Raw genomic sequence first — 26,755 nt, forward strand, 5'->3', positions numbered from 1 at the left:
TTCCTAAAATGATATGCCACATGTACAAGCAAACATACAAATATTCATAGGGTGGAGTAGCAGATAACAGTACTTCTTGTTCCAAAATTATGCAAGATGGCATCTGATCTCCTCCCATGTATTCCCTTTTTCTAAACTGAGCAAGTAAATGATTTCTACAAGTTAAAAGTGTATAAGAATTCGCTACACAGCAGAATTACCTGGAGTATTTCTGAGATAATGGGAGATCCTACTTTGTGTACATGTGAAATTCATGTCCAACACTCTTTCAGCACCAAAACAGGCGGCTCCTTGCAGTGTTTTGCTCCTCATGTTAACAGCAAGCACGTACGATTTGTCATCTCGGAGGCCAACCTTGGCCAGGAAGTAAACAACATCATCATCGTGCAAGCTGATTGTAGGATTGCCTGTGTGGACACTCTGCAAGTTCAGTTGAGGTGTTCTAGCCTCCTCATCACCAAGCAGCTCAGGCAGTGATCCGGAGATATCAGAAACATGGAGCTCACAGTCCTTTCGCCAATCTCCCTCCCAAGAATCCAGTGTAATCTTCCTGCTCCATGTTGCAGCAACCCAACCATCTGAAATGTAGCTTTGGATCTCAACGTACTTGATGTAACCGTGGACAACCGCAATGTCCCGAAATTCATGGCCGCCGCCGCCGCCGCCGCCGTCGTCGCAGTGGGTGATGCCAACCTGGCAGTCAAAAAAATAGCAGTCGCCAGGATGCGGGAGAAGGTTGAGGGAGGGATGACGACCGCCATTGTTGTTGGTGGTGGATGAATCGGCTCGGTAGACGAAGAAGTCATGCAATTCATGGAAGTAGCTTGCGTGCCGGCGACCGATGGCGACGCGGAGGAGGACGAGTTCCTCGTGGGTGGCGATGATGAGGGGCTCGACGGCGAAGCACTCGGGCTTCATGGAGGGGCAGTGGACGCAGAAGTGGGAGACGCGCGGCGGCGGGGCGGGGAAGAAGGTGACGCGGATCTCGCGGCGGCGGCGGTCGCGGGTGGTGAAGAAGGTGTTGGCGGTGGTGGCGTTGGCGTGGTCGGCGACGTAGGCCGTGCGGTCGAGGAGCACCCAGCTGCAGCAGCCGGGATCGGCCGGTGGCGGAGGGTGGGACGGCGGACACAGCGAGACCTTGAAGAGGTAGAGGTCGTTCTCCTCCGGGTCATCCAGGAAATCCATATTCGGAAAAGGGACGTCGTAGCCGTACACGCCGCCGCTCTTCGGCACCTGCACCCTCTCGTCATCCTCCTCTTCCTCCTTGTCCCAGTAATCGTCGTCGTCGTCGAAGAGGACCATATTGACGTCCATGGACGGACCTAGCTAACTCCTGGAGGATTTATGGCGCGGACATGTATAATGTATAGTAGAGCAGATTGAATCGAATAGGATTTTCAATTGGATGGGCCTCTCAGACTCTTGTGTGGATTTGAATCGGATGTGGAGTAGCGGTCGGTACCGGTGAGGACAAAGGGGAACCGCAACGCCGCGGCCCCCGATCACTACTCTCGTTTCTTTTATTGGCCCACGTTTTTTAAACTGCTAAACAGTGTGTTTTTTAAAAAAGTTTCTATACGAAAATTGTTTAAAAAAATATTAATCTATTTTTGAAAAAAAATTAGTAAATACGAGTACTTAATTAATCACGTGTTAATGGACCACTCTATTTTTCACATTCATTGTTTAGGTTGGGAACTTGTTCCTGCGAACACCCCTATGCCTCTATGTGAGTAGTAATTGTTTCGTTGTGTTGGGGTCGGGCTAGGCTGGCCTTAAAAACGAACAAGTCGGGAGAAGCTACAAATCTAACGATCTAGATATTTCATTTTTCTATTTTTTTATACATGACATCATTAACCTTTTAACATGCGTTTGACTATTCGTCTTTTTCAATTTTTATGCAAATATAAAAAAAATTAAGTCATACTTAACGAACATTTGACGATAAATCAAGTCACAATAAAATAAATGATAATTACATATTTTTTTAATAAGACGAATGGTCAAGCATATCTCAAATAGTCAATGGCGTCATATATAGTAAAAAAACGAAGGGAGTGTATGGTGAAACAAAAAAAAGTCAAGCCTCTTAAACATATAAAAAATTTGTGAAATATAGTGAAACACGAAATAAATTTGAAAATATACCGTTGAATTGTTTTTTTCATAAATATTCGGGATGTAAATTTGTTGGCAGAAATATACCATTGTCTCGCATAACCGTTGCGCGAGAATGACGTGGGCGTGACGACGCGGGCGGTCTCGCGCAAAAAACAAGGAATGAGCGAGAGCGAACGGCTTGCCTGATGAGCTGCCGCTATAGATGGCCATATGGCCCGCGGCCCGGCCCAAGCACGGCACGGCCCTACTGGGGTTGTGCTCGTGCCGGCCCGGCCTTGTAGGATCGGCCCGACAACCTAGTCGTGCTTGGGTTGCTCCCTCGGCGCAATGGGTCGGCCCGGCCCAACACGATCGAAAAAATAGTTGAGGGATGCTAAATAGACTTAATTAACCATATAAGGCAAGGCACAGAGACGAGAGCAATACAAAATAGACTTATTTTCCAGCCATGTAGACACATCCACAGAGTTTAGGGAGAAAAAATAGACTTATTCTATAGATAAGCACGATAGGCCGTCGTGCCTTCGGACCGATCCGACATGACCCGAGTCTTATTAGGCCATGCCTGGGCCGTAAATGCAGCCTGTGGGCTGGCACGGTATGGCTCGACGTATAGGTCGAGCCGTGCCGGGCCGGGCCTGGGCCGTGCCGAGCGGTCCATTTGGCCATTTATAGCTGCCGCTTAATTAGTGACAAATTACTCAATTAACGATTAATTAATAATAGTTAGTGATAAATTATCCTAATCACTAATCAGGATCATTAAACATTTTGAACCGGCCCAGCCGTTCGGTCTTGCTAGCTGGTAGCACGCTATTTCGTCGTGTGAGGCCGCGCGAGACCGCACGCGTCTTTATTTTCACGCAATGTTTAATGTTTATGCGAGACCGATAATATATTTTTATCAAAAGAAATACATCCCAAACATTTTAGAGAAAAAATAAATCAAATATATATTTTCAAATTTAATTAGTGAAAACATACGTTGAAACATATTACTGTGAAACATTGAGTTAGTATTATCTGAAACATATGTTTTTCTTTCATCGGAATATAATCATGTGATAGTTTATTGTAAAAATTAAATTATAATGAATTCGATGGTGTGATGGAATCGTTCATTGTAATTAGTTTAGGAGAAAAAATATTTTAAAGATCAATGAATATATGCATGCATGTATAGAGTAGGGAGAGAGCCAATAGAATGACAGGAGAGAGACAGGAGAGAGAGAGTAGGGGTGTTAGGCTATGATGTTTTTCTTGTCATCAGTGAAACATTGACTTATACGTGTTATACGTGGTGAAAAAAAATCAGTTGTAAATATATTACCAGTTGCAGGGTTTTTTTTTTATCTTTATTACCAAGTTGCAGTTGATGCAACGGACTATGGAGAGAAACACACGGGAATGAAAGAAAAAAGGGAGATAAAAAAAAAAAGAAAGATCTGGGCCGGTTTGGGGGGTTAGGCCTGTTTGTTGTGAGGGAAAAGTACACCAAAGATCCCTCAACTTGTCATCGAGTTACAAAATCGTCCCCCAACCGCAAAACAAGATACCGGAGGTCCCTCAACTAACAAAACCGTTCGCTTGAGATCCTCTGGCGGTTTTGAGCCCAGTTTTATCTGACGTGGCGGGTGAGTCAGCGTGGGCCCCACGTGGGCCCCGCCTGTCAGTACGCCAGCTCATCTCTCTCCCCCACTTCTCTCCTTCCTCATCTCTCTCTCGCTTCCCCCCTCTCTGCAAGGTGGCTAGCGGGTGGGGAGGAGGTCCGGTGAGGACGACACAGGAGAAGGAGGCGGCAGCGGCTGCGACTGCGACTTGAGAAGGGAGAGGCGGTCGGCGGCGAAGCGGGGTCGGTGCGGGCGGCGGACGGCGGGGAAGCAGCTGGCTAGCTGGGCGCGAGCGACGGGCATAGGCGGCGGTGGGAGGAGCGGCGCGCGGGCGGCAGTTCCTCGCACTCTCTGCCACTAGAGCCGCCAGCTCCTCCTGTGTGGGCGCTGACGTTGCCCGCCGCCGTCATCACCACAGCCGCTGGACACCGACACCGATGTGGAAGCGGTCCCCTCCGGCGATTGCGCCTGCTTCAGCTTCGATTCCAACTAGCGGAAGAGCCGCGGGTCATGCCTCCGCGATGGCGCCTAGCTCGTCGGGAGGTCGAGGCAAGCCACCACCGCCAGACTCCCCAAGCTCCTGGAAGCTCACCGACAACGGCGACCACCCCTCTTGCGCGTTCCTTGGCGAGAAAATGGGGATGGCCGGTCGAGCTCGGTGACGACGACGCACGCGGCCGCTCGCACCGACCTGCCGGCCCTCCTCCCCACAGCGTCTCCCGTCGCCGTCCTGAGAAAACAAATAGAGAGAGAGAGAGAGAAAGGGAGAAGAGGGGAAACGCTCACACACTCCCGTCGGCCACACCGTTGAGGGCGCTGGCACGAAATCTGCGGCCATGGACGACGACGGTGGCGTCGTCCTCGCTTTCCCCGTCCCACTCCCCGTCGGCGCCATCTTCCTCTCCCACAACGCGCCTGCCCGCTGCCTGTCTGCTCTACCGGCCGGCCGCTCCCTGCGGTGTCGCCCGGTCCTCCGGCAGGCCTGTGCGGCGGGTGCATCTGCAGCCGCTCCGACCGTCGCTCCACCCGCCGCCGGCCGCGCGCCGCTGCGCGCCGCCGCTCGCCCGCAGCTCCTCCCCCCGCCGCCGCCTCGTGGGTGGCGGCCGCTCCTCCCCCCGTCGCCCCTCCCCCGCTGCCCGCCCGCAGCTCCTCCCCCCACCGCCGCCGCGTCGCCTGTCATCACCGTCACCACAGCCGCGTCGCCCGCGTCTCCATCGAATTGGAGAGAAGCGAGAGAGAGATGAGGAAGGAGAGAAGAGGGGGAGAGAGATGAGCTGGCGTACTGACAGGTGGGGCCCACGCTGACTCACCCGTCACGTCAGACAATACCGGGCTCAAAACCGTCAGAGGACCTCAAGCGAACGGTTTTATTAGTTGAGGGACCTCCGGTATCTGGTTTTGCGGTTGGGGGACGATTTTGTAACTCGATGACAAGTTGAGGGACCTTCGGTGTACTTTTCCCTTGTTGTGAAGTACTCCACTCCAGTAGTGGGCTATACGGGCTCTGGGAGCCGAGCCCACTTGAAGCCCAACCGCCGTCCTTTTTTCGCATCGCAGGAGAACGAACAAACGCGCCAAAAAATTTGGGAAGCCGCGGGGCGGAGACACGTGTCAGTGGCTCATTGGCTAGAAGAGGATGGATGACGTGTAGGAAATCTAGTCCGCTGAATTATTCTGGATCGCACGGTGGATGGTTACTGGAGACGAGACGGTTGCAGTTGCCTACCTCCCGATTGCTTCCTCTCCTCCAGATCAATTCCCCAAATCCTCCTCCTCCTCCGGCGAAGCGGAAAACCCTAGGTCGTCGACGACTCCGATGGCGCCTAGGATCCTCTGCCGCGACGCGGGGTTGGACGACGACTCCGAGGACGACTTACCCGCGGGATTTTTGGGTGGTGGCGGCGGCGGTGGCGGTGGCGGTGGCGGGGCCGTGGAGGAGTTCGCGGCCGAAGAGGCAGCCATCCCCATCCATGTCGCCGGCAGCGTCCAGGGCCAATACACCGAGGTGACTTGTTTGGCCGACATCATGTCCGTGATAAATTTCCCCCGACTCTACCGCGAGTTCGACCGTATTTGCGTGCTTGAGTTCCCATTCGTCGACGCCCCGCACTTGCTGGAGACTATTTTGGAGGTTGGCAAGCCAGGAGAAGAGAAAACATGGCTGATTGGGAATTTGCCTGAGCTTATTGAGATTACTAGATTCAGAGTTGCTTTTCTCCGTGTTTCATCCTCACTTGAGCGGTTGCTGAGCCTGTGGAAGACCCATGGAATACTTGAGATCGTTTGGGATTTCATAGGGGCAGTTGAGCATGCGGTAGCTGCGCTCCACCCTCTCAGCGATCATCAGACCGAAGCTCTGCGCAATGGTGTGCTTGGGCTCCTAGAGCGCCTCAAGTTGTTGTTCCCTGTGCAGCCTGACGATGCTGACAGCACTGACGTCATAGCGTCGACAAAACTAGTGTCTGATGTGGAGCTTATTGTCAAGGATATGTCCTTACTTGGGCTCATCCCTATCAAGTACCCTGCTCTAAGGGACCAGTCTGCATTTCTGCCGGTGTCGGTAGTGAAGAACCAGCCCGAGGTCCAGGAATCCCCATACATTCGGATCCGCAGCTATAATGAGCTTCTGCTCACGATGGACTCCCAGTTCCCCACTGATATCTGCATTGTCAGCTTCAAGTTGTCCGACGCGACAAAAGTGTCCCATAGGGTGGACAAGGCAATTGAGAAGGGATGGTGGGTCGGCAACATAGATATCCTGCACACGACGAGCCACTTCAGATCCATAATTTCTCGGATTTCTGAGTCCATCTCAAATGTGCAGATGACATTGCTAGAAGGTGAGATTGACTGGTTTGAGATTAAAAGGATCAAACAGCTGAAGGACAGGATCACTGCGTTGTGTGACAATCAGCCCATGGAACTTTGTAATATCACTTTTGAATTCTTCACCAACATCGACACTGTGCTATCCGAGTTCCCCCCCATTCCTGCTGACATAATCACAAATCAAATGGAATACCCCAATGAACTTGTGAAGGGAATACCTGCTAAGCTGGACAAGTTACTTTTTGAGGCCAACACTATCCAAGGCTTGAAGGTTCAGTACCCAGATCCTGAAGGCCTGAAGGTGAACGGTCTGTCCGATATCACGCCAGTGGCCAACTCCCCCCAGCTGTATCTCCACCTGAAGCACATGTGCATCCTTGGGGTCACCTTCGCCCATGCCCCGTACATGCTGGAGCAAGTCCTCAAGGTTGGCAAGGAGAGAGAAGTTAACAGATGGTTGGTTGGGAATTTGGCAGAGCTTAAGGAGATCGCGAGTTTCAGGACTGCATTCCTATGCTTAGTTTCTTCCCTGGAGAGCCTCTCGGAGAAGCACCGGATACTTGAAGACGATTGGAACATGATTGCCGCCGTCAAGGATGCGGTGTCCCGCCTTCCCCCACTCAGCGATCGCCAGCCTGAGGCTCTTCGTGCTGAGGTGCTTAAGCTCCTAGAGCGCCTCGAGGCGACGCTCCCCGTGCAGCCTGGTGGCTCCGATAGCGCTGGTGCCAATTCCCTGGAGGTTCTATCCTCAACTCTAACGTCTGATGTGGGGGCAATCTTGAAGGACATGTACGAAGTTGGACTCAGGCATATCGAGTACACTCAAGTGGATCTTCCAGCTTTCATGGAACTGGAGGATGAGGAGGAGAACCAGCCAGAATATCCCGACACAGATCATTTGCCTCCATCCCCATAGTTACTCTCTCCATGTAGATTCAAGACACGAAGTACAGGGTTTTTTCATTCTTAAGCATAATCATGTCTAGTGAAACAAACTTAGTGGCAATGTTAGTAGCTGTCTCCTGTTTGTAGTCATACCTTAGTCTTGGTAGTGTTGAAAGGGTAGCAACTTTGAGCCTTTGGCTAGAGGCCAAACTGTGGCTGAGCTCTGTTTTTTTTACAGTATCTGTCCATCAAAGCAGATTCATTGAAGTACTCCCTTCCACCCCTTTTACAGCACACCTAACATCATGCAGATCTCACTGGATTATGATAACTACTTTTGTCCTTTTCCCTAACTGGCACTCCAAAATGATGTTGGATCACGCAGGTCAAGTTCTAACGTTATCCATGTTGATTTTTGAAGGTTCAAATATTGCTGTTAAGGTTTATTATCATTACTGGTTTCTTTCACTTGATGGTTGTTTTTCAGGAAAGTATCTGAGTATACTTGGCTTTCTTATTTGCATCCGGATGAAAACATGATCAGATAATGTTCGACACTTTTGTGATATTATTGGTGCATGTTGTACACTGATGGTTCAAAACGGCTAGTCATGCTGCTGAACCGACCACTGGATTCTACAACACATGTAACCGTGGCAGAAATTATCCAAGTGCTACCCTATTGGAAAAAAAACATTATGCTGCTTTGAACTTTATATGTGTGAATCACGCACTATGGATCAGCATGAGGGCCTGGAATGGCAGTTAGGTTCTTTAATCTTGTGTTTTGCATTTGCGTGGTGACAGCTTATTAGGCTGTTATTTGTTTTTGTAATATACGAATAACTTGCTGCTGTCTTTTGTTTGTCAGGTGCTAAATGCTGTGTAGGATCTTTGTATATAGGTGGCCACTGGCTTGCGATACCTTGCTATTACAGAGAAGAGAGTGCTAACTGGCCAAGTTATGAATCTGCTTCTTACTGATCTATTATGCTACTGTACTCCTTTTCTGCTTATTAGATTACAGTTACGGTTTTCTACTGAATCTAGAAGCTCTGTTGCCCATTACTAGATAAATTCTTACGTTTTTTTTGGACGAAGTTCTATTAATAGAGCAGGGATAAATTCTTACGTAGTCACGTAGCTTTTACTTATTCTAATATATGCACAAACGAGGTATGATACCACGGATTGATTCTCTCTCTTTCTTGTATCTCTAATTCATTTTCTTGGCTATATTACCTTGATTGATGATCTGTTCGTGTGTGGTGGGAGGTTTCGATTTACTTGGCTATTTGGTGCTTCTCTCTCTACTGGTTCTTCTCCGTTTGGCTCCTGGACCTGCTCTCCGCCATCTTGCTTGATCTGCTACTAGTGTTTCTCTTCCTCCTGCTTGGTGTTATTGATCTAACTTGGTTCTTGAGCTGGAGTACCAACTCCAGGAGCTGAAGTCCCTGCTCCTATTCCTGGAGCTCAAACACCATTCCTGCTCTGGTTTGGCTTTCTGATTTCCTTGCCATGGTTGCTACAGCTGAGCTGGGGATTTGTGCTGAAGCTTCTGCTCAACTATTTCTCTCTTTAACCTTTTTTGATTAGAGCAAGTACAATAGCAGACTATAAGCCAGCTATAAACATATTTTAAATAGATAAAGGAAGAGAGAGAAGAGCAGCGGGCTATAGATCTGTAGCCAGCTGCAGCACGAACTCTAAGACGTAATGTGTGTATGACAGGTGGGACCAGATATTAATAGTATAGTAAGCAGCTATTGTATGAATTGGCTATTACATTGGCTGTAGATGATTTGGGGCTAGTAGTGGGCTATACTATTAAACTTGCTCTTACTCAGCTCGAAGGCTAGGCCTTCGCCAAAGCTTTCCTACTCCTCTACGTCATGAGTGTCTGTCAGTTTCGGAAGCCATCACCGGCTAATCCCCTTCAACTATCAGATAAGGATCTATTCTTAAAAAGAAAAAAGAAAAAAAAAAGGAACTATCAGAGAAGGATTTAAAAGTTGGGCACGTTCCAGATCAATCATTGTGGGGAATAAGTCCACTTTGACTCCTTTTAAACTGACCCGAATCTAATCCATGATCATAAACAGCAAAACCGGATATTTCGACCCCCGAATTATTGAAACCAGTGCAATTTGACTCCTTTTGTGGTTTTAGAGGACGGTTTCGCTGACGTGGTGTTGACGTGGTAGTATTGACCTAGTCCGTAGAATTAACGTGGCACTGAGGTGGTATTTGAATTAAAAATATATACGTGGGACCCGGTTGTTATTCACACACATAAAAATTATGGGCCCCACATGTCCTCATATCTCTCTTTCTTCTTCCTCCCTTGTCTTTTTCTTTCTCTTTCTCTTCTGTCCCCTTCGGCCGGCCGCGGGGAGCACGAGCTGGAGCGGCGGCGGCGGGAGCGGCGGCCCCCACTTTAGCTTCTCGTCAGTGAGCGTCTTGCAGTAGCGCTTGAGCGGCGGCCGCGGTGGGCTGGACCATCCGGCTGTCACCCGCCGCGTCCTACCTTAACAGCACGCTCTCCAGCCTCAGCGGCAAGCACGGCGCGCCATCTGCTGCCACCGCCGGCGGCGGCGGCAGCGACAACGAGGACTCCGGCGGCGGATCCCGCAAGAAGCTCCGCCTCTTCAAGGACCAAGCCGCCGTCCTCGAGGACACCTTCAAAGAGCCTCAACACCGTCAACCCTGTAAGCAAGCAAACAAACAATCAAATTAATTACTGTACTAATCACCAAGAAATCGATCAAGAACAATCTGATTGACATATGCGATCTTGTTCTTGTTGGATTCAGAAGCAGAAGGCGGTGCTGGCAAGGCAGTTGAATCTGAAGTCGCAGCAGGTGCCAGGTGGAGGTGTGGTTCCAGAACAAGAGGGCGAGAACGAAGCTGAGGCAGACGAAGGTGGACTGCGAGCTGCTCAAGCTCTGCTGCGAGCCGCTCCTGCCGCCGCCGCCACTGCAGCCCGTGCTCCCTGCCCGCGCCCGGCCGAAGGGGAGAGGAGAAAGAGAAAGAAAGAGAGAAGGAACGAAGTGGGGAGGAAGAAGAGAGAGAGGATGACATGTGGGCCCACATGTCGCTGGGCCCCACAATTTTTATGTGTGTGAATGACAACCGGGTCCCACGTATACATTTTTAATTCAAATGCCACGTCAACCCTATAGAGTAGGTCAACACCGCCACGTCAACGAAACCGCTCTCCAAAACTAACAAGAGATCCAGTTTTGCGGTTAGGGTCATTGATTAGATTTGGGTCACCTTTAAGGGAATTAAACTGGACTTATTCCATCAACGTGGACAGGTTGCAGAGGGAGGCCCGGCTCTGGGGCGTACTGTAGATTTTGGGCCGTTCTGTATGGCCCAGGATGCGGTGTCCGACTCCAACTAAGCCCAGAAGTTCTATTCTATCTGTATAATAAATACTCTTCTGTCTGTCTCTCTCCCCTTCTCTCTTCTCTAGTTCTCTGTGCAAACAAGTTCTATTCTACGGATATACTGCGCCGCTAGGGTTTGCTCTGCCTAGATCCTTAGGGTCCCAGGTCAGTCGAGTGGCGGCGCCATCTCCCTCGGATCTGTCATCGCCATCGCACATGCCGCCGTTCTCCAGCGAGCCAATGACGAACAACGAGGGGGAACCAGTGGAAGATGCGTCTTGCCGGTCAGTGCGGCGCCGGCGGTACCGAGAACAAACAAGTTCGTGCCTCTTCTTGCAACTCCCTCTTCGATCGGATTGCAATTTCATTGCTTTTTAGGGTCTATATATATCCTTGTCTCGATCTGTTTGTTTCTACCGCAAAGCTGCTCTTTTGGTTTTGCGGATGGGATTGGAGGCTACAGGGTGGAGCTAAAAGATCAAAATCTGTGCGCTCTCCTTAATATGCTTTTAAATTTGATTCTTTTTTTTTGTGCATACCAAGATAAATCATTATGGTTTACTCCCTCCATCCCAATTCCCAAAACAAAAATCAACTTTTGTACGTGAATCTATGTCCAGATTCGTGCACAAAAGTTTGTTTTTTTTTTCTGGGAGAGAGGGAGTACAAGTGAGTAAACTTCTCGTACTGCAATACATGAGGGTTTGTGCGGTCACGTCCAAAATTAATTAGCTAATTATTTGTCATGGTAGAGAATTCTCAGTTTGTATTCTCGGTTCCTAATGTTTGGCTTAAAACTTTGCGCAATTTCAGCAACTTAATCACTGCTCTTGTGTATATCTTCCCTTTTATGTTGTTATCTTGTCGATTACCATCAACCGATGTTTTTTTAGGTACAAATAGTGCTCCACTTCGCCAACAAGGTGATATTTCTGAGGGTGCCCAAAACACTATGACAGGATTCGACTTTGATAGACTTCCACAGGTATGAATTTGAATGCTGATTCTAAAGTAATGCAGTTTCATATAAAAGAAGCAGTTGCCATTAGCATTGCACACATGGATCATGATTTTGTTTGTTGATCAACAAATCAATGAATAACAATTTTCTTTTATATTTTTTTAGTTGTGCACGTTACATGCTTGTTGCTGCATTGTTGTTTTGTGCCTTGTGCCTTAACTGCCTTTTTCCTCTGGCAGTTTTAAGATTAGATCCTACAGTATATATATATATATAGCTCACCTTTAACTTTGTTGGATTATACAACATTTAATCAGTAAGAGCTACTCATATCATTGGTCAGGATAAAAGGGAATCCTTCAATCAAATTTTTCCATGAACTCTCATTCTTTTTCTGAACCATATTATCCTTTGACCACATTATAATTCCGGATTTCCTTTCTGTATCTGAACTGCGTTATCATCCAATGCGAGGTATATGTGATAGCAATAACAGTTTCCTCTATTGTTTGATCAAACTGAAGTCAGCTTTACTCGTGAAATGATTTGACTCTTTTATCCATTGTTATTGCAGGATATCTTGTGCCATATACATTCCCTTATTCCGCTACGAGATGCTGCCTGCTTGGCTTGTCTGTCTCGTAGATTTCTACGCTCTTGGAGATGCTTCCCTAACCTCACATTCAATCAGGAAACATTCAGCTTAAATGTTTACGAGGGCACATCATATGAAAAAGAAAAGAAACCAGTGGATATAATTGACAGCATTCTTCAGAACCACTCTGGTACTGGGGTGAAGACACTTAAGCTTGATGTTTCTAATTACTTCAAACCCATCACGGCTGACCATATCAACAATTGGCTTAACGCTGCTGTTAAACCTGGAATCATTGAAATTGCTGTGAAATTTCCTGTACATAACAGGCCAATGTTCAACCTCTCTTGCTCGCTTTTATCTTGTGCCAGAAGCTCACTTCAGTCTATTTCCTTGTTCTTTTGTGCTTTTCACCCAACATTAAGAACTGGCTGTTTCAAAAGCTTGAGAAGCGTGTATTTCAAATTTGTCCACATTACTAGTGAAGAACTAGGATGCCTTCTCTCCAGTACAGTTTCATTGGAGAAGTTGGAAATTAGCAATTGTGATCAGCTCACTTCCTTGAATATACCTTCTCATCTTCAGCACCTTATGGTCCTGAATGTGTTATTTTGCACAAATCTAAAGATGATAGAAATTTATGCTCCAAAGCTGACCACTTTTGACTTCAGAGGACGCCCTATGAAAATATTAACCAGTGACTCCTCGCATCTGAAGTACATGACTTTGCATGGTACATTCTTCTCTGGCATGATCCAATATGCTAGGACTGAACTCCATTCTATCGCATCGAATCTTCAGACTCTTACCCTGGCATCATCTAAAGAGGTCTGTTGAGTTATATTATGTACAGTTAATTTATTGCATATATTTGATACTTATGCCTTGAAGCATAACTAACCTTAGCATATTCTTTCTTCAGGATTTTATTACGCCAATGTTGCCTGTGAAATTCCTCCACCTCAGGAACTTGAATGTCTATTTTGATGGCATTAGATTCCAAAGCTATGATTATTTTTCTCTGTCTTCTTTTCTCGAGGCTTGTCCTGCCTTGGAAACTTTCTACATATGGGTAAGTATGTTAACTCCTTAGAGCTGTACATGTGAAAGGTTTTTTAAGATGAAATATCAGCACTGGCTTACCTGCTTTTCAGAGAAAGCCCAGAACCAGTACTGTGGTCTTACAAAAAGTTTGCAAACTGAACGAAAAGGGGCAACATACTGGGGTTTCATGTTAAAACAGCTAACTCCCGCATCTTTGTAGACATCTTTGATCTCTGTAAAATATCTGGTTAAGTTAGGGCTTTTACGTTATTATAAGTGAAGTGTCTTGACATAGGCTTATATTCCGCAAGTAATAAGAAATCAGTACTCAATATTCTACCCTAGACATTACTAGGTAACATTGATGACGTTACTGCTTTGAACAATATTTACCGATCTCTGTATTCAGTTCTTTTAGGCTTGTGTTCGGGGCTATTGGTTGGGAACTTCTCCCCCGCGCACGCAAAATGGAGCAGCTCATTAGCACATGATTAATTAAGTATTAGCTAAAATAAACTTCAAAAATGGATTAACATGATTTTTTAAAGCACATACATACATATATATTCATATTCATGTAAAGGGCAACCACTACACAAACTCCAAGAAAAATGTGAGTATTAGAGTTTGGGGTTTGTACATATAACCTCTTAATTTATGGGTATATGATATGCTAAGGTGGCAGCCACCTCTACTATAAAACTGCTCTAAGGACATAGAGCAGTTTTATAGTAGAGGTGGCTGCCACCTTAGCATATCATATACCCATAAATTAAGAGGTTATATGTACAAACCCCAAACTCTAATACTCACATTTTTCTTGGAGTTTGTGTAGTGGTTGCCCTTTACATGAGGGGCCCTCTCATCTCCTCTCCACCTCACCATTTAGTCTTGTGGCATCTTGGGGCTTGTGCTTAGAGTTCCATACTAGTATGCTTTATTGTGCTAACATATTGCATTGGAAATCTATTATGATATGCCTAGTCAAAACTGTTTTTCTGTTGGAGGATTATGTGACATCAAAATTGATTTTGTGCAGGCAGGAGAGTATGATCTTGCATGGAAGGACCCAGCTCTTCAAGATTCCAATGCAGATTCGTTACAGATAAGGCGGATTCCAGAAATCCACCATGCCAACCTTAAGAAAGTATCCATCAATCGATTTTTCCCGTCAAAGAGCTTGATTGAGCTAACATATCTAATTATTGAGAATGCCTCGTCGCTACAATGCCTTAAGCTGGACGCTGGCTATGGTTTTGACACTAGTGGCATGTGTAAAAGGATGAATAAGTTAGATGTACTCAATGCCCTCAGTGCTGTGGAGGTTGCCAAGAAATATATTGAGGGCAATGTTCCCTCCAGTGTGAAATTCAACATTCTGGAGCCCTGCGAGCGGTGTCATATTGCAAAACTTTCCCAACTTTAGATTTATTTCAAGTTATATAAATGTTGTGCATGCGAATGCGTTGTATGATACAGTTACTAATCTATAGAAAGAAACCTGTTGGAGTTTGAGAGAAAATGTTATTAAACAATTTGTCAGCATACTCTCTGAACTCAGAATGTTTTTTTTTCACATGCTGGGTCCAGACGAAACAGGCTCACCAAGGGAGTCAAGCTTTCATAGATCTCTGGAGTTACTAAGTATTTTGGTACTAACATCTTCCATAAGTATTTTTTTTTCTTCTAACGTACTATTTCTCTTGTCTGCCAATTTACTTGCAAAAACGAAATGCCAGTGCTCAATAGTAAGATTTGAACAGTATTTAGCTCTTGTGCCATTAACCGTTCCGGGCACAAACTATTGAGGCTAGTTGAAGTAAATTATCTCAATGTGTTGCCCTCTGCAGATTGTTGCAAATGTGCTGACCATGGAAGGTTTATGTCACTGTACAGCTGGTACAGCAACATTTTTGTGTATATTGGCACCTTTTTCAGAAATTGCACAGCGGAAAGGCGCAAAAATCTTTTCGAGGTCATTTATATATACACGAGTGTTTTTTTTTTTTTGATCGGCCACTGAATCTATAGAAAGAACTTTGATCTGGGTGGAAGAGATTTTGTACTACTAATATCTGCATTCAGCTTATTTCAATTTATACTCCTTCCTACCTAAGTTTATTTGAAGAGTGATTTTACAATACTTAATAAAACTACCTTCAGTATTAATATTAAAATAAAAAAAATACACTAAAAAGACAAGGTGGGTAAAATTTTGATATAGCAAGGAGCGTAAAATTTCTCTTATTTCAAACAGACAAGGTGGGTGGCAAGTGTGTGAAGAACCCCGCCAAGCACGGCGCTGCTGCCGCGCTCGCAGCCCCACGGGCCGTGCTTGTGCTGTTTGCCTGGCACATGGGCCGGAGCGGCTCGGCCCGTGTCGTCTCGTTCATGGGCCGGGCCTTTTGCGGCCCATTTGGTCACCACTAAAAATTGGACCTGCGTTCTATCTCCTCGCGACGCGAGTTCGTCCTCGTCCCGCCTACGCCGATCTCCATCCGCCGCGCCGCGCCGCTGTCCCGCCTGCGAGTGCGAGAGGAGCAGCGTCGCCGTCGTCCTTCTGCCGCCGGTGACCACCCGTACGTGCCTACGAAATTCCTCTCTCTCATCCCTCTCTACCCACACCCTTTTTTGTTCTTTTTTTCCCTTATAAACCTTTGTCTTCTGTTCGTTCTAGATCTGGAAGCTCTGCTTTTCTTTTGCTGTTAATTTGCATTAACCTTAATTAGTAGTTTCAAAATGTTTGACTGAAACCGTTGACTTTTTAAGTACGTGTTTGACCATTCGTTTTATTCAAAAAATTTAAGTAATTATTTATTCTTTTCATATCGTTTGATTCATTATTAAATATACTTTCATGTACACATATAGTTTTACATATTTTATAAATTTTTTTTAAATAAGACGAACGATTAAACATGTGATAAAAAGTTAACGGTGTCAAATATTTTGAAACGGAGGGAGTACTGTAATAACGGAAGTTTGTTCTAGATCGGGCCTCCATGTCGCATGTTACATCCGCCTTCCCCTGTCGATGGGAGTCGAACCGTCTTGCCGCTCGCTGATGCGTCGACGGTACCGAAACAGAACAAGTTCGTTCCTCTTTTATTACTGCTACTTTTCAGCGTTTATCCTTCTGTTTGTTTTTATAACAAAGCTGCCCTTTTCATTGCGGCGGATGGAATTGGGAACTAGGGTGGAGCAATTACTTCTGTTGCACAGTTAAAAATATCAAAATTTGTGCGCTCTGTTTAATACTCCCTTCGTTTCGAAATATTTGACGTCGTTGACTTTTTATCACATGTTTGACCATTCGTCTTATTCAAAAAATTTAAGTAATTATTAATACTTTTCCTATCATTTAATTTATTGTTAAATATATTTTTATGTAGGCATATAATTTTACATATCTCACAAAAGTTTTTAATAAAACGAACGGTCAAACATGTGCTAAAAAGTCAACGGTGTCAAATATTTCGAAACGGAGGGAGTAGTTTTTTTTTTTGTGTGTATAGAGATACCGATATCCTTTTCGGTCTACCTCAATAGAAAAATACCCATGAGGGCTGCAAAATAATTACTCCCTCCATATTTTAATGTATGACGCCGTTGACTTTTTAACCAACGTTTGACCACTCGTCTTATTCAAAAATTTTACGTAAATATAACAATACTTATGTCATGCTTAAAGAACATTTGATGATAAATCAAGTCACAATAAAATAAATTATAATTACATAAATTTTTGGAATAAGACAAAATGTCAACGGCGTCATACATTAAAATATATGGAGGGAGTAGTTGTCACGGTAGTTTATTTCCAGTTCGTATTCTCGATTCTAGTGTTTGCTGTATAACGTTGGGTCATTTAGGCAAAATAATCGCTGATCTTGTGTATCTATTCTCTTTTATGTTGTAGATTACCATCGATCGAGGGTTTTGTTAGGTACAAAGAGAAAGAGTGATTCACTCTGCCAACAAGATGATTTTTCTGAGGGTGCTCAAAACGCTATGACAGGATTCGACTTTGATAGACTTCCATAGGTACGAAACCAAATGCTGATTCTAAAGTAATACCGCTGCATAGAAAAGAAGCTATTGCCTTTATCATTAAACATATTGGATCGTAATTTTGTACAAATTTGTTCATCGACTAGTCAACGGATAACAAAATATTTGTTCTAGTTGTGAACGTTGCACTCAGTGTATGTTGGCTGTATTCTTGCTTTGTGCCATGTGCCTTTGGTAGTTTTAACAAATTAGCTCTTGAAGTACGCAGTTCACCTTTAATTGAAAAAAAAAAAATCTGACGAACCACATTATCTATTGTTTGTTCCAACTGAAGTCAGCTTTACCCTTGAAATAGAAATAAACTGTTTAGCCATTGTTGCAGGATATCTTGTGCTATATACATTCCCTAATTCCACTACGAGATGCTGCCTGCTTGGCTAGCCTGTCTCATAGATTTCTACGCTCTTGGAGATGATTCCCTAACCTCACATTCAACCAGGAAGCATTCAACTTGAATGTCTGTGAGGGCACATCAAATGAACAAGCGAAGAAACTGGTGGATAGAATTGGCAATATTCTTCAGAACCACTCTGGCACTGGGGTGAAGACACTTAAGCTTGATGTTTCCACTTGCTTCAAACTCATCACGGATGATTGTATCAACAATTGGCTTCATGCTGCTGTTAAACCTGGAATCCTTGAAATTGCTGTGAAATTTTCACATGACAAGCCAATGTTCAACCTCTCTTGCTCGCTTTTATCTTGTGCTGGAAGCTCACTTCAGTCTGTTTCCTTTCTCTTGTGGATTTCATCCAACATTGAGAACAAGTTATTTCAAAAACTTGAGAAGCGTGTATTTCAAATTTGTCCACATTACTAGCGAGGAACTAGGATGCCTTCTCTCCAGTACAGTTTCATTGGAGAAATTGGAAATTGCTGGTTGTGATCAGCTCACTTTTTTGAGCATACCTTCTCATCTGCAGCAGCTTACTGTCTTGCATGTGTAATTTTCCACAAAGCTACAGATGATAGAAATTTATGCTCCAAAGCTGACCACTTTTTACTTCAGAGGGCCCCCAAAAATACTAACCGGCGACTCCTCTTGTCTGAAGTATATGACTTTGCATGGTACATATTTATCTGGCATTATACAATATGCTAGGACCAAACTCCATTCTTTAGCATCGAATCTTCAAACCCTTACCCTGTTTTCATCTAAAGAGGTATGTGTTGATAAATATAAGTATTACATGTATATGATACTCACACCTTGAGCATAATTGACCTTTGCATCTCTTTTTGTAGACTTTTAATACGCCAATGTTACCTGAGAAATTCCTCCACCTCAGGAACTTCAATATCTATTTTGATGGCATTCAATTCCAAAGCTATGATTATTTTTCTCTGGCTTCTTTTCTCTAAGCTTGTCCTGCCTTGGAAAGTTTCCACATATGGGTAAGTATGTTAACTCGTCAAAGCTGTACATGCTAAAATTTTAACTTAAGCAAATTGGCAGACATGTCTGGTTAAGTTACTTCTTTTATGACCATTGGTAAAGTGTTTGACATAGGCTTATATTCTGCAAGTAACTAAGAAATCAGTACTCAGTATTCTGCTGTAGAATTACTAGGTAACATGGGTGATACGCATTATCATGCCAAAACACAACCATACTTGCTGTAGTTGTACTGTTTTGGAGGATATTTTTTAGTCCATATATTTATAGTTCTTTTATACTGCTAGTTAACAGATAAGCAATGAATATGTACCATGACGCGTCTACAAAAAACATTTGTTTGTTGGAGGATATAAGTGACATGAATATTGATTTTGTGCAGGCAGGTGAATATGATGATGTATGGCAGGACCCAGCTCTTGAAGATTCCAATGCAGATTCATTGCATATAAGGCGGATTCCAGAATTCAGCCATGCCAACCTTAGGAGAGTATCCATCAACCGATTTTTCCCCTCAAAGAGCTTGATTGAGCTAACATATCTAATTATTGAGAATGCCTCGTCACTACGATGCCTTAAGCTTGACACTAGCTATGGTTTTGACGCTAGAGGCATATGTGCAAGAAGATGAATAAAGGAGGATATGTCATCCAAGCCCTCAAAGCTGTAGATGCTTTCAAAAGATATATTAATGGGAAAGTTCCCTCCAGTGTGCGTTTTGGAGCCCTGCAAGCGGTGCCATATTGCGGAACTTTCCCAACTTTAGATGTCTTGAAGTTGTAACTTGTAAATGTCGTTCATGCCAGTGTGTTTTACTGTACAATGCAGTTACTAATTTATATGGAAAAGAACCTATTTCCTGTAGTTATACCGAGGGAAATGGTGTTACCAGAAGGATGTTGTTTCAGTCTTTCACATATTAGATCCACTATTAATTGTGCTAATTGCTTTGCTCTACTCCTCTCTGAAAACAATGGTATTATCTTGAAGCAATGGTTGAACAGAGAAGGTCAATGCAGATGCAACCTGCAGGCTTGCTAGTCAACGAAACGCGTGCATTTGCATCGTCGTTGTGTCATGTCGTCAAGCTGGCAGGTCAAAGCTAAGGCGACTGTGACACTTCACCTGCAGATACATACACCCACAGTTTCTGACTTTCTTCTCAATTCAGTCGGCCATGCTGCCTTGATCGATCGATGCAAAGGCAGGCAGGAGGATTCATTTCCATGGCGTGGTCAATGCCACCGCTGGCTTTGTTCGCCGCCGTGCTGGCGCTGCAGCAAGCTGTCGCCGGCGCCGCGGCGGCCGGAGACTGCCCGACCACCTGCGGCGACGTGGCCGTGCCGTTCCCGTTCGGCATCGGCGCCGGCTGCTACCACTCGCCCGGGTTCAACCTCACCTGCGACCGGAGCCGCGACCCGCCGCGGCTGCTCCTCGGCGACGCCGCCGCGTTCCAGGTGCTCAACGTCTCCATCGTCAACGCCACGGTGCGCGCCGCCCGCGTCGGCGGCATAAACATCACCTACGGCGTCCGCGGCGGCGGGAACACGTCGTCGGCCGACGAGGGACGCGGCGCGTGGCGGGGGCTCGGCGATGGCGGGCCGTTCGCGCTGTCCGAGGATCGCAACGAGCTCGTCGTCGTCTGGGGGTGCGACGTCGTGGCGCTGCTCACCGACGGCGGGGGGAGCGGCAACAGCAGCAACGTCACCATCAGCGGCTGCGCCTCCTTCTGCCCCGGCACCGACGCCGGCGGCCAAGCGATCGCCGCCCCAGCGGGCTCCACGATGTCGCTGACCGAGGACAGGCGGTGCACCGGCGTCGGCTGCTGCCAGATGCCCATCAGCGTCGGCCGCGACTCCTACCAAGTGCGCCTCCGCCGGCTCAACCCGAGCCCGCCCCAGCCGCCGCCGCCGCAGGGCGCCGGCGACCCGACGGTGGTGCTCATCGCAGAGCAAGGGTGGGTCGCCGAGGCCTCCAAGTCCACCCGAGGCTACCCGCTCCCGGTCAGCTTCGACGAGACGGCGGTGCCCGTGTTCCTGGGGTGGATGATCGCGTCGACCCGCGTCGGCGCCGACGGCGAGGTGCCGGTGAATTCGACGTGCCCCGCCGACGCCGCGCGCAGCGCCTGCAAGAGCAGCCACAGCTCGTGCCGCAACGTCTCCAGCTCCGCGCGCGCCGGCTACATCTGCGACTGCGACGCCGGCTTCCAGGGCAACCCCTACCTCGCCACCGGATGCCAAGGTAAACAAACAAACAAAATTCGATTTGTTTTCCCTTGTGAATTCGAGCTAATATGCGTCGATTTGGGCGATTTACAAAGACATCAACGAGTGCGAGCGAGCAGAGGAGCACGGCTGCTTCGGCGAGTGCATCAACACGGCCGGATCGTTCCTGTGCCGGTGCCCTGCAGGAACGCAAGGCAACCACACCCAACGCAATGGATGTTTCAGACCTGTTCCTCCTCTTCGTGCTCGTTCTTCTACAGGTGATCAATCACACATTCACACAATTAATCACAGCTACAGCTTGATTGGTGAAAAAAAAGTTGATAGTAATACTATCTCTGCTCTTACATTCTTGTCATCTTCAGGTTTAAGCATCGGTGTGGGTGTCAGTAGTGCTGCAAGCCTTATACTTATAGTGATCATGGCGATCTTCATCATCCGCAAGCAGAAACGCAGGAGGGCCAAGAAGATTAGGCAGAAGTACTTCAAGCAGAATCGTGGGCAGCTACTGCAGCAACTGGTAGCTCAGAGGGCTGACATTGCAGAGAGGATGATCATACCGTTGGGTGAGCTCAAGAAGGCAACTAACAACTTTGATAGAGCTCGTGAGCTCGGTGGCGGCGGCCATGGCACCGTGTACAAGGGGATCTTGTCTGACCTCCATGTCGTCGCCATCAAGAAGTCAAAGATTGCTGTTCAAAGGGAGATCGATGAGTTCATAAACGAGGTCGCCATTCTCTCGCAGATAAACCATAGGAACGTGGTGAAGCTTTTCGGATGTTGCCTCGAGACAGAAGTGCCATTGCTTGTCTATGAGTTCGTTTCAAATGGAACCCTTTACAGCCATCTCCATGTCAGTGGACCAAGATCACTACCATGGAGTGACAGGTTGAGGATTGCAACTGAGACAGCCAAAGCTATTGCCTATCTCCACTCATCAGTTTCAATCCCAATAATCCACAGAGATATCAAGTCCACTAATATACTCCTCGATGACACTCTCATCTCAAAGGTGTCAGACTTTGGAGCTTCAAGATGTATCCCAGTTGATCAAACAGGGGTAACAACAAAGGTTCAGGGAACCTTAGGATACATGGATCCGGCATACTATTACACGCAGCGGCTCACAGAGAAGAGCGACGTGTACAGCTTCGGGGTCATCCTTGTAGAGCTTCTCACAAGGAAGAAGCCATTTTCTCACCTGACACCTGAGGGTGAAGGCCTGGTTGCACATTTTGTCACTTCATTTACAGAAGGCAATCTAGTTGAAGTGTTAGACCTGCAAATCATGGAGGAGGCAGACATGAAAGTTGTCGAAGAAGTAGCTACGCTAGCTGTGACATGTGTTAATCTGAGAGGAGAGGACCGGCCTACCATGAGACAGGTTGAGATGGCACTTGAAGGCATTCAGGCATCTAGGGAAAATGCTTCAGGTAATCTTTCTGCAGAGAAGCTTGGAGAGAGCAATAATGTCGCGAGGGATTTCATGCCAAGCCAAGAAGGAAGAAGCATGACAGAAGGGACTAGGCAATATAGTTTGGAAGAAGAGTTCTTGCTGTCTTCAAGGTACCCTCGGTAGTTTTGTTCATCTGTGTTCATGTAAAGCTGATTTCAGTTTCATTTTCCCCCAAGGAGTTTGTGTTCTTTAAAGAATTGAAAATTGCCCTGATTCGATTTAAAAACAATGGGCCATGGCATGCTTCTTACCAATCGGTAGCCATGCCATTTGTTATTGGGCTGTATTTCTGGAGTTTAATATTGGGTCTATTTTGTACTGACGACATGGCCCTCTACTTGCCAGAAAATTCAGCTAGCAGACAAAAAATATCATTGGATGCAGCAAGCTGAATGCTGAGTCCACTGAAGAAGTTTCCATCCTTTATATATAAATTTATTTCCATTTGCAATAAACAATCATGTGATTCGCGAGTTTTACACGTAATATTAACAGCGTAGTGTGTAGGTGCATCGTGCACGCGATGAACACCATCCCAAATTTCCTAAGTTTGACTAATTGAAAGCTAATAACTTAGAAAAATGTAGAGATCACATGAGCGGGAATGACGGCCGGATGGCGATGCCGCAGAGCCCCTCCGGCTTGCCGGCGACGTCCTTCTTCATCTTGATGTATCCCTGGTCGCCCCAGTTCTTCCCCCACGAGTTCTTGATGATCCAGTACTTATCGCCGGCGGCGCCGCCGTCCGCCGGCGCCTCCTCCTGGCCGTAGCCGACGACGGTGACGCCGTGGTTGAGCCGCGTCCCGCACGGCCCGTCGTACACGCCCTTCCTGTAGTGCTGGAAGTTGTCGCCGCCGGCCTCGATGGACACGGCCACGGGCTGCGCCGCCGCGGCGTTCTGCAGCGACGCCTCGCTCCGGGTGGCCACGCGGCGGAGCCCCGCGATGGTGGCGGCGTGGTGGCTCAGCTTGGCGCGGTCGCAGGCGGCGGCGGCGGCGCCCGTGTAGGGGTAGTCGTCGCGGGTGGTGATGCCGCCGTTGGCGGTGATCCACTCCAGCGCGCGGTAGCTGACGCCGCCGTCGCAGCCGCTGTCGAGCGTGTCGCAGTCGACCAGCTCCTGCTCCGACAGCGACACCAGCTTCCCCTTCTTGATCTTCTGTATCCCCTCCACCACCGCCACCGTCGAGAACGCCCAGCACGATCCTTAAGACACAGACACAGAAATAAGCTAATTAATTACTTCACTAATCACTAATCACAAACTAAGCGACCTATCTACTTATACTTAATTAATGTTCCAAAATATATAAGAATTAGAACCGGATGGAACATTTTGTAGTATAATTTATCGGTAAATCTAATTGGAGAGTCCTCTCCAATTAGTCTTAATCAAAGACACCCACATGCTAGTGCTTAAGGAGTTTTAGTTGCTATTGGTATATCCAATAGTGCATATCTTGTTTCCTTCTTACAGAATTTCTCTTAAACTAGTTATCTAATTTACAATCTGATTACACCATTATATTCGTTGCAATTAAATTTTTACAACAAGATCTTACATGATTATGTTACGATGAAAAAATATTTATATTTATAAATTACTTTTATTATATACGTAAGTTACTTTTATCATAAATATAAGTTACTAAATTACTTATATACATTCATAATGCTCTAAGTTGATTATTTTTATTATTGTTTTTAGTTAATTCTATATTTTGTGGACTTTATAAATCTTCTCTACACTTTACTTGCGAATTTACTCTACATAGTTTCTTATTTCAGCTCACTCACAATATAATTATTTCTACTACATAGAGTTACTCCCTCCATTTCATAATGTAAGTCATTTTAGCATTACCCACATTCATATAGATGTTAATGAATCTAGATATAGTTATAAATTAAAGTTTCTTTCTTTTTGTTATAAGTTACTTGTATAGTATATGTAAATTACTTTTAAGCTTTACTGAATTTACTTTTATATATCTAAGAAATAACTTAGTGAAATCTAAAAGTAATTTAAACATATCATAAAAGTAATTTGTGATTTTTCATCAAAATATAATCATGTGAGATTTTGTTGTCAGGGTTATGGATACCACATACCTAATAGTAGTTGACTAAATCTCGGCAGGATCTACCCCATACCATGTCTTATACGGAAACTGACCTCGGATATGGAGAGAGTTCCGGATAAGGAAAGACAACTAGAGTTCTACATAGAAACGACAAGAACTACTCGGATTGTATCCATATTGGACTCCCTAGTTCTACTTGGACAAGGAGACACATATGGGTATAAATACAAGACCCCCTAGGAGGAGAGGGAACACGGACAATAGAAGCCACAATATACAAGCCAACATACGCCAAGACAAGCCGCCGGATATCAACATCAGAGATATGCCTAGAAGGACCCTATCCGGTACCTATGGAAGCCAGCTGTAGGGATCTAGCGCTGTCTCTGATCTCGCCGGGCACGGATTCGAGGAGGAAGGCTACCTTGTTGTCGACTACGAGTCAGCACTTCAGACCGCCAAGTCGACAACAGTTAGATAGGCTACCCCAAATATTGTACTGGTGTGATTATGGTGAATAAGAGCAATGACCGGCTTCGGCCAACAGGATGTAGGGCTATTACTTGTTAGATAAGGGGCCCGAACCTGTATAAAAATCCTCGTCTCCATCTCTTTTATTACAATCTCGCATATATCCTAGTACCAATGATCCCCATAATATGCAAATACCGTAGTCGTGACATCATGTCGATACTTGTTGTAAAGATTTAATTGTTACGAACACAACGGTGTAATCGGATTATAAATCGGATGAGTAATTTAAGAGAAACTTCTCCAAGAAGAAAAAATACATAGATATTAAGTGTACTAGTAGCTTTTTTTTGAAAGAAATGTGTCTCTCTTTAGCACTATCCAGCTAGCAATCTCGGTGTAGTTGTGTCCATAATTTATCTGAACAAGATTCCTAGCCCAGATACATTATATTAGAAAATGTCATATCTGATTTTAGATTCTCATATTTAGGATAGAGGTAGTATAATATTACTAATAAGAATACGAATAGTTAATAATGTAATATATGACGCCGTTACCCGTTAGCTTTTAAATATAAAACTCGTATTCGTCTTATTAAAAAATCATGTAAGTATTATTTATTTTATTATTAAAGTAATTTTAATATGATTTATATTTTTCATATTTATACTAAATTTGAATTAAACGACAATTAAACGTTATTGGAAAATAGAGAGAAAGGGAGTATTATTATGCATTTGGGTCGCATAATGAAGGAGACAGGGGGCACATGTGGTTAGTAGCGAGCCATGTGTTTACAGAGAGGTCACAAATAATTGAGAGTTTATTATCTAAAAAAAATGAAATAATTGAGAGGTTGACGTGTTAGCTAGCTAGTGCGTACCACATCGCCCTTGGTCCTTCACCTCCGTCACGGCGCCGCTCGCCCGCCAGTCAACGCTCGCCGGCGCGCCGGCGGACTCGTTGAAGTACACCTCCGGCTGCTGGTGTTCGTCCACCGGCCCGGCGCGCGTGGTGATGATCGTCGTCGTCGCCGCGTCGTCGTCGTCGTCGGCTGCAGACCGCAGCGGCGGCGCGGTGTACATGGCCATGAACTCGTCGTTGGTGAGGTCGGTGTAGGCCGTCTCGCCGAGCTCGTACGCGAGCCCCGCCGCCGCGTTCGTCGCCTCGATGTACCGCACGTTGCGCGCGTACACACGGAGCCGGCGGCGCTCCTCCTCCGGCGTGGCGTACGACCTGTTGTACTCCGCCTTCCACCGCTGGAACATCTCCATCATCGTCGTCGCTGCTGGTTCGCCGTCGGTGTTGGCCGCCGTGTCGCTGGTGACGCGGCGGGCCGTCCCCGACGAGCAACCGATGAAGAAGACACCTAGGAGGATCAAAAGGCATGGCATGGAGAAGAAGGACGCGGCCGCCATGATCGACTGGCAGGCAGCTATGAGGAAGAGGAGATGAACGTGTTTAATCACAAGGACTGGTCAATTAAGGAAGCACTTCTACAAAAAGATAAATAGGTATTACCACTATAGGTACCGGCACACCAAAACCCGGCACCTATAATACCTTCCCCGTCCATGCACCAACCTCCACACGCCACATATTCAAAAACTA

At 46.0% G+C, this 26,755-nt stretch overlaps 3 protein-coding genes and 1 pseudogene across 3 annotated transcripts; 3 read left to right on the top strand and 1 right to left on the bottom strand.

Moving 5' to 3' along the window:
- The first annotated feature begins 9,706 nt into the window (after nt 1-9,706).
- On the top strand, nt 9,707-15,236 carry LOC127784251 (FBD-associated F-box protein At1g66310-like). Its single transcript, XM_052311446.1, has 6 exons — nt 9,707-10,156; nt 10,262-11,159; nt 11,734-11,825; nt 12,376-13,224; nt 13,319-13,468; nt 14,480-15,236. The coding sequence occupies exons 2-6, from the start codon at nt 11,057-11,059 to the stop codon at nt 14,864-14,866; spliced, it is 1,581 nt and encodes a 526-aa protein (XP_052167406.1). The 5' UTR covers nt 9,707-10,156; nt 10,262-11,056; the 3' UTR covers nt 14,867-15,236.
- A 1,238-nt stretch (nt 15,237-16,474) lies between these two features.
- Nucleotides 16,475-19,673, top strand: LOC127783846 (uncharacterized; annotated as a pseudogene).
- A 419-nt stretch (nt 19,674-20,092) lies between these two features.
- Nucleotides 20,093-23,008, top strand: LOC127784249 (wall-associated receptor kinase 3-like). Its single transcript, XM_052311444.1, has 3 exons — nt 20,093-21,148; nt 21,228-21,392; nt 21,498-23,008. Exons 1-3 carry the CDS (start codon nt 20,104-20,106, stop codon nt 22,709-22,711), a joined length of 2,424 nt encoding a protein of 807 aa, XP_052167404.1. The 5' UTR covers nt 20,093-20,103; the 3' UTR covers nt 22,712-23,008.
- LOC127784252 (ervatamin-B-like) lies at nt 23,008-26,706 on the bottom strand. The gene is made up of 2 exons (XM_052311447.1): nt 26,028-26,706; nt 23,008-23,792 (listed from the first exon to the last, which is right to left on the bottom strand). The coding sequence occupies exons 1-2, from the start codon at nt 26,560-26,562 to the stop codon at nt 23,179-23,181; spliced, it is 1,149 nt and encodes a 382-aa protein (XP_052167407.1). The 5' UTR covers nt 26,563-26,706; the 3' UTR covers nt 23,008-23,178.
- Between the last annotated feature and the right edge of the window lie 49 nt (nt 26,707-26,755).

Source organism: Oryza glaberrima, chromosome 9 (assembly GCF_000147395.1).
Source record: "Oryza glaberrima chromosome 9, OglaRS2, whole genome shotgun sequence".
Classification (NCBI taxonomy): domain Eukaryota; kingdom Viridiplantae; phylum Streptophyta; class Magnoliopsida; order Poales; family Poaceae; genus Oryza; species Oryza glaberrima.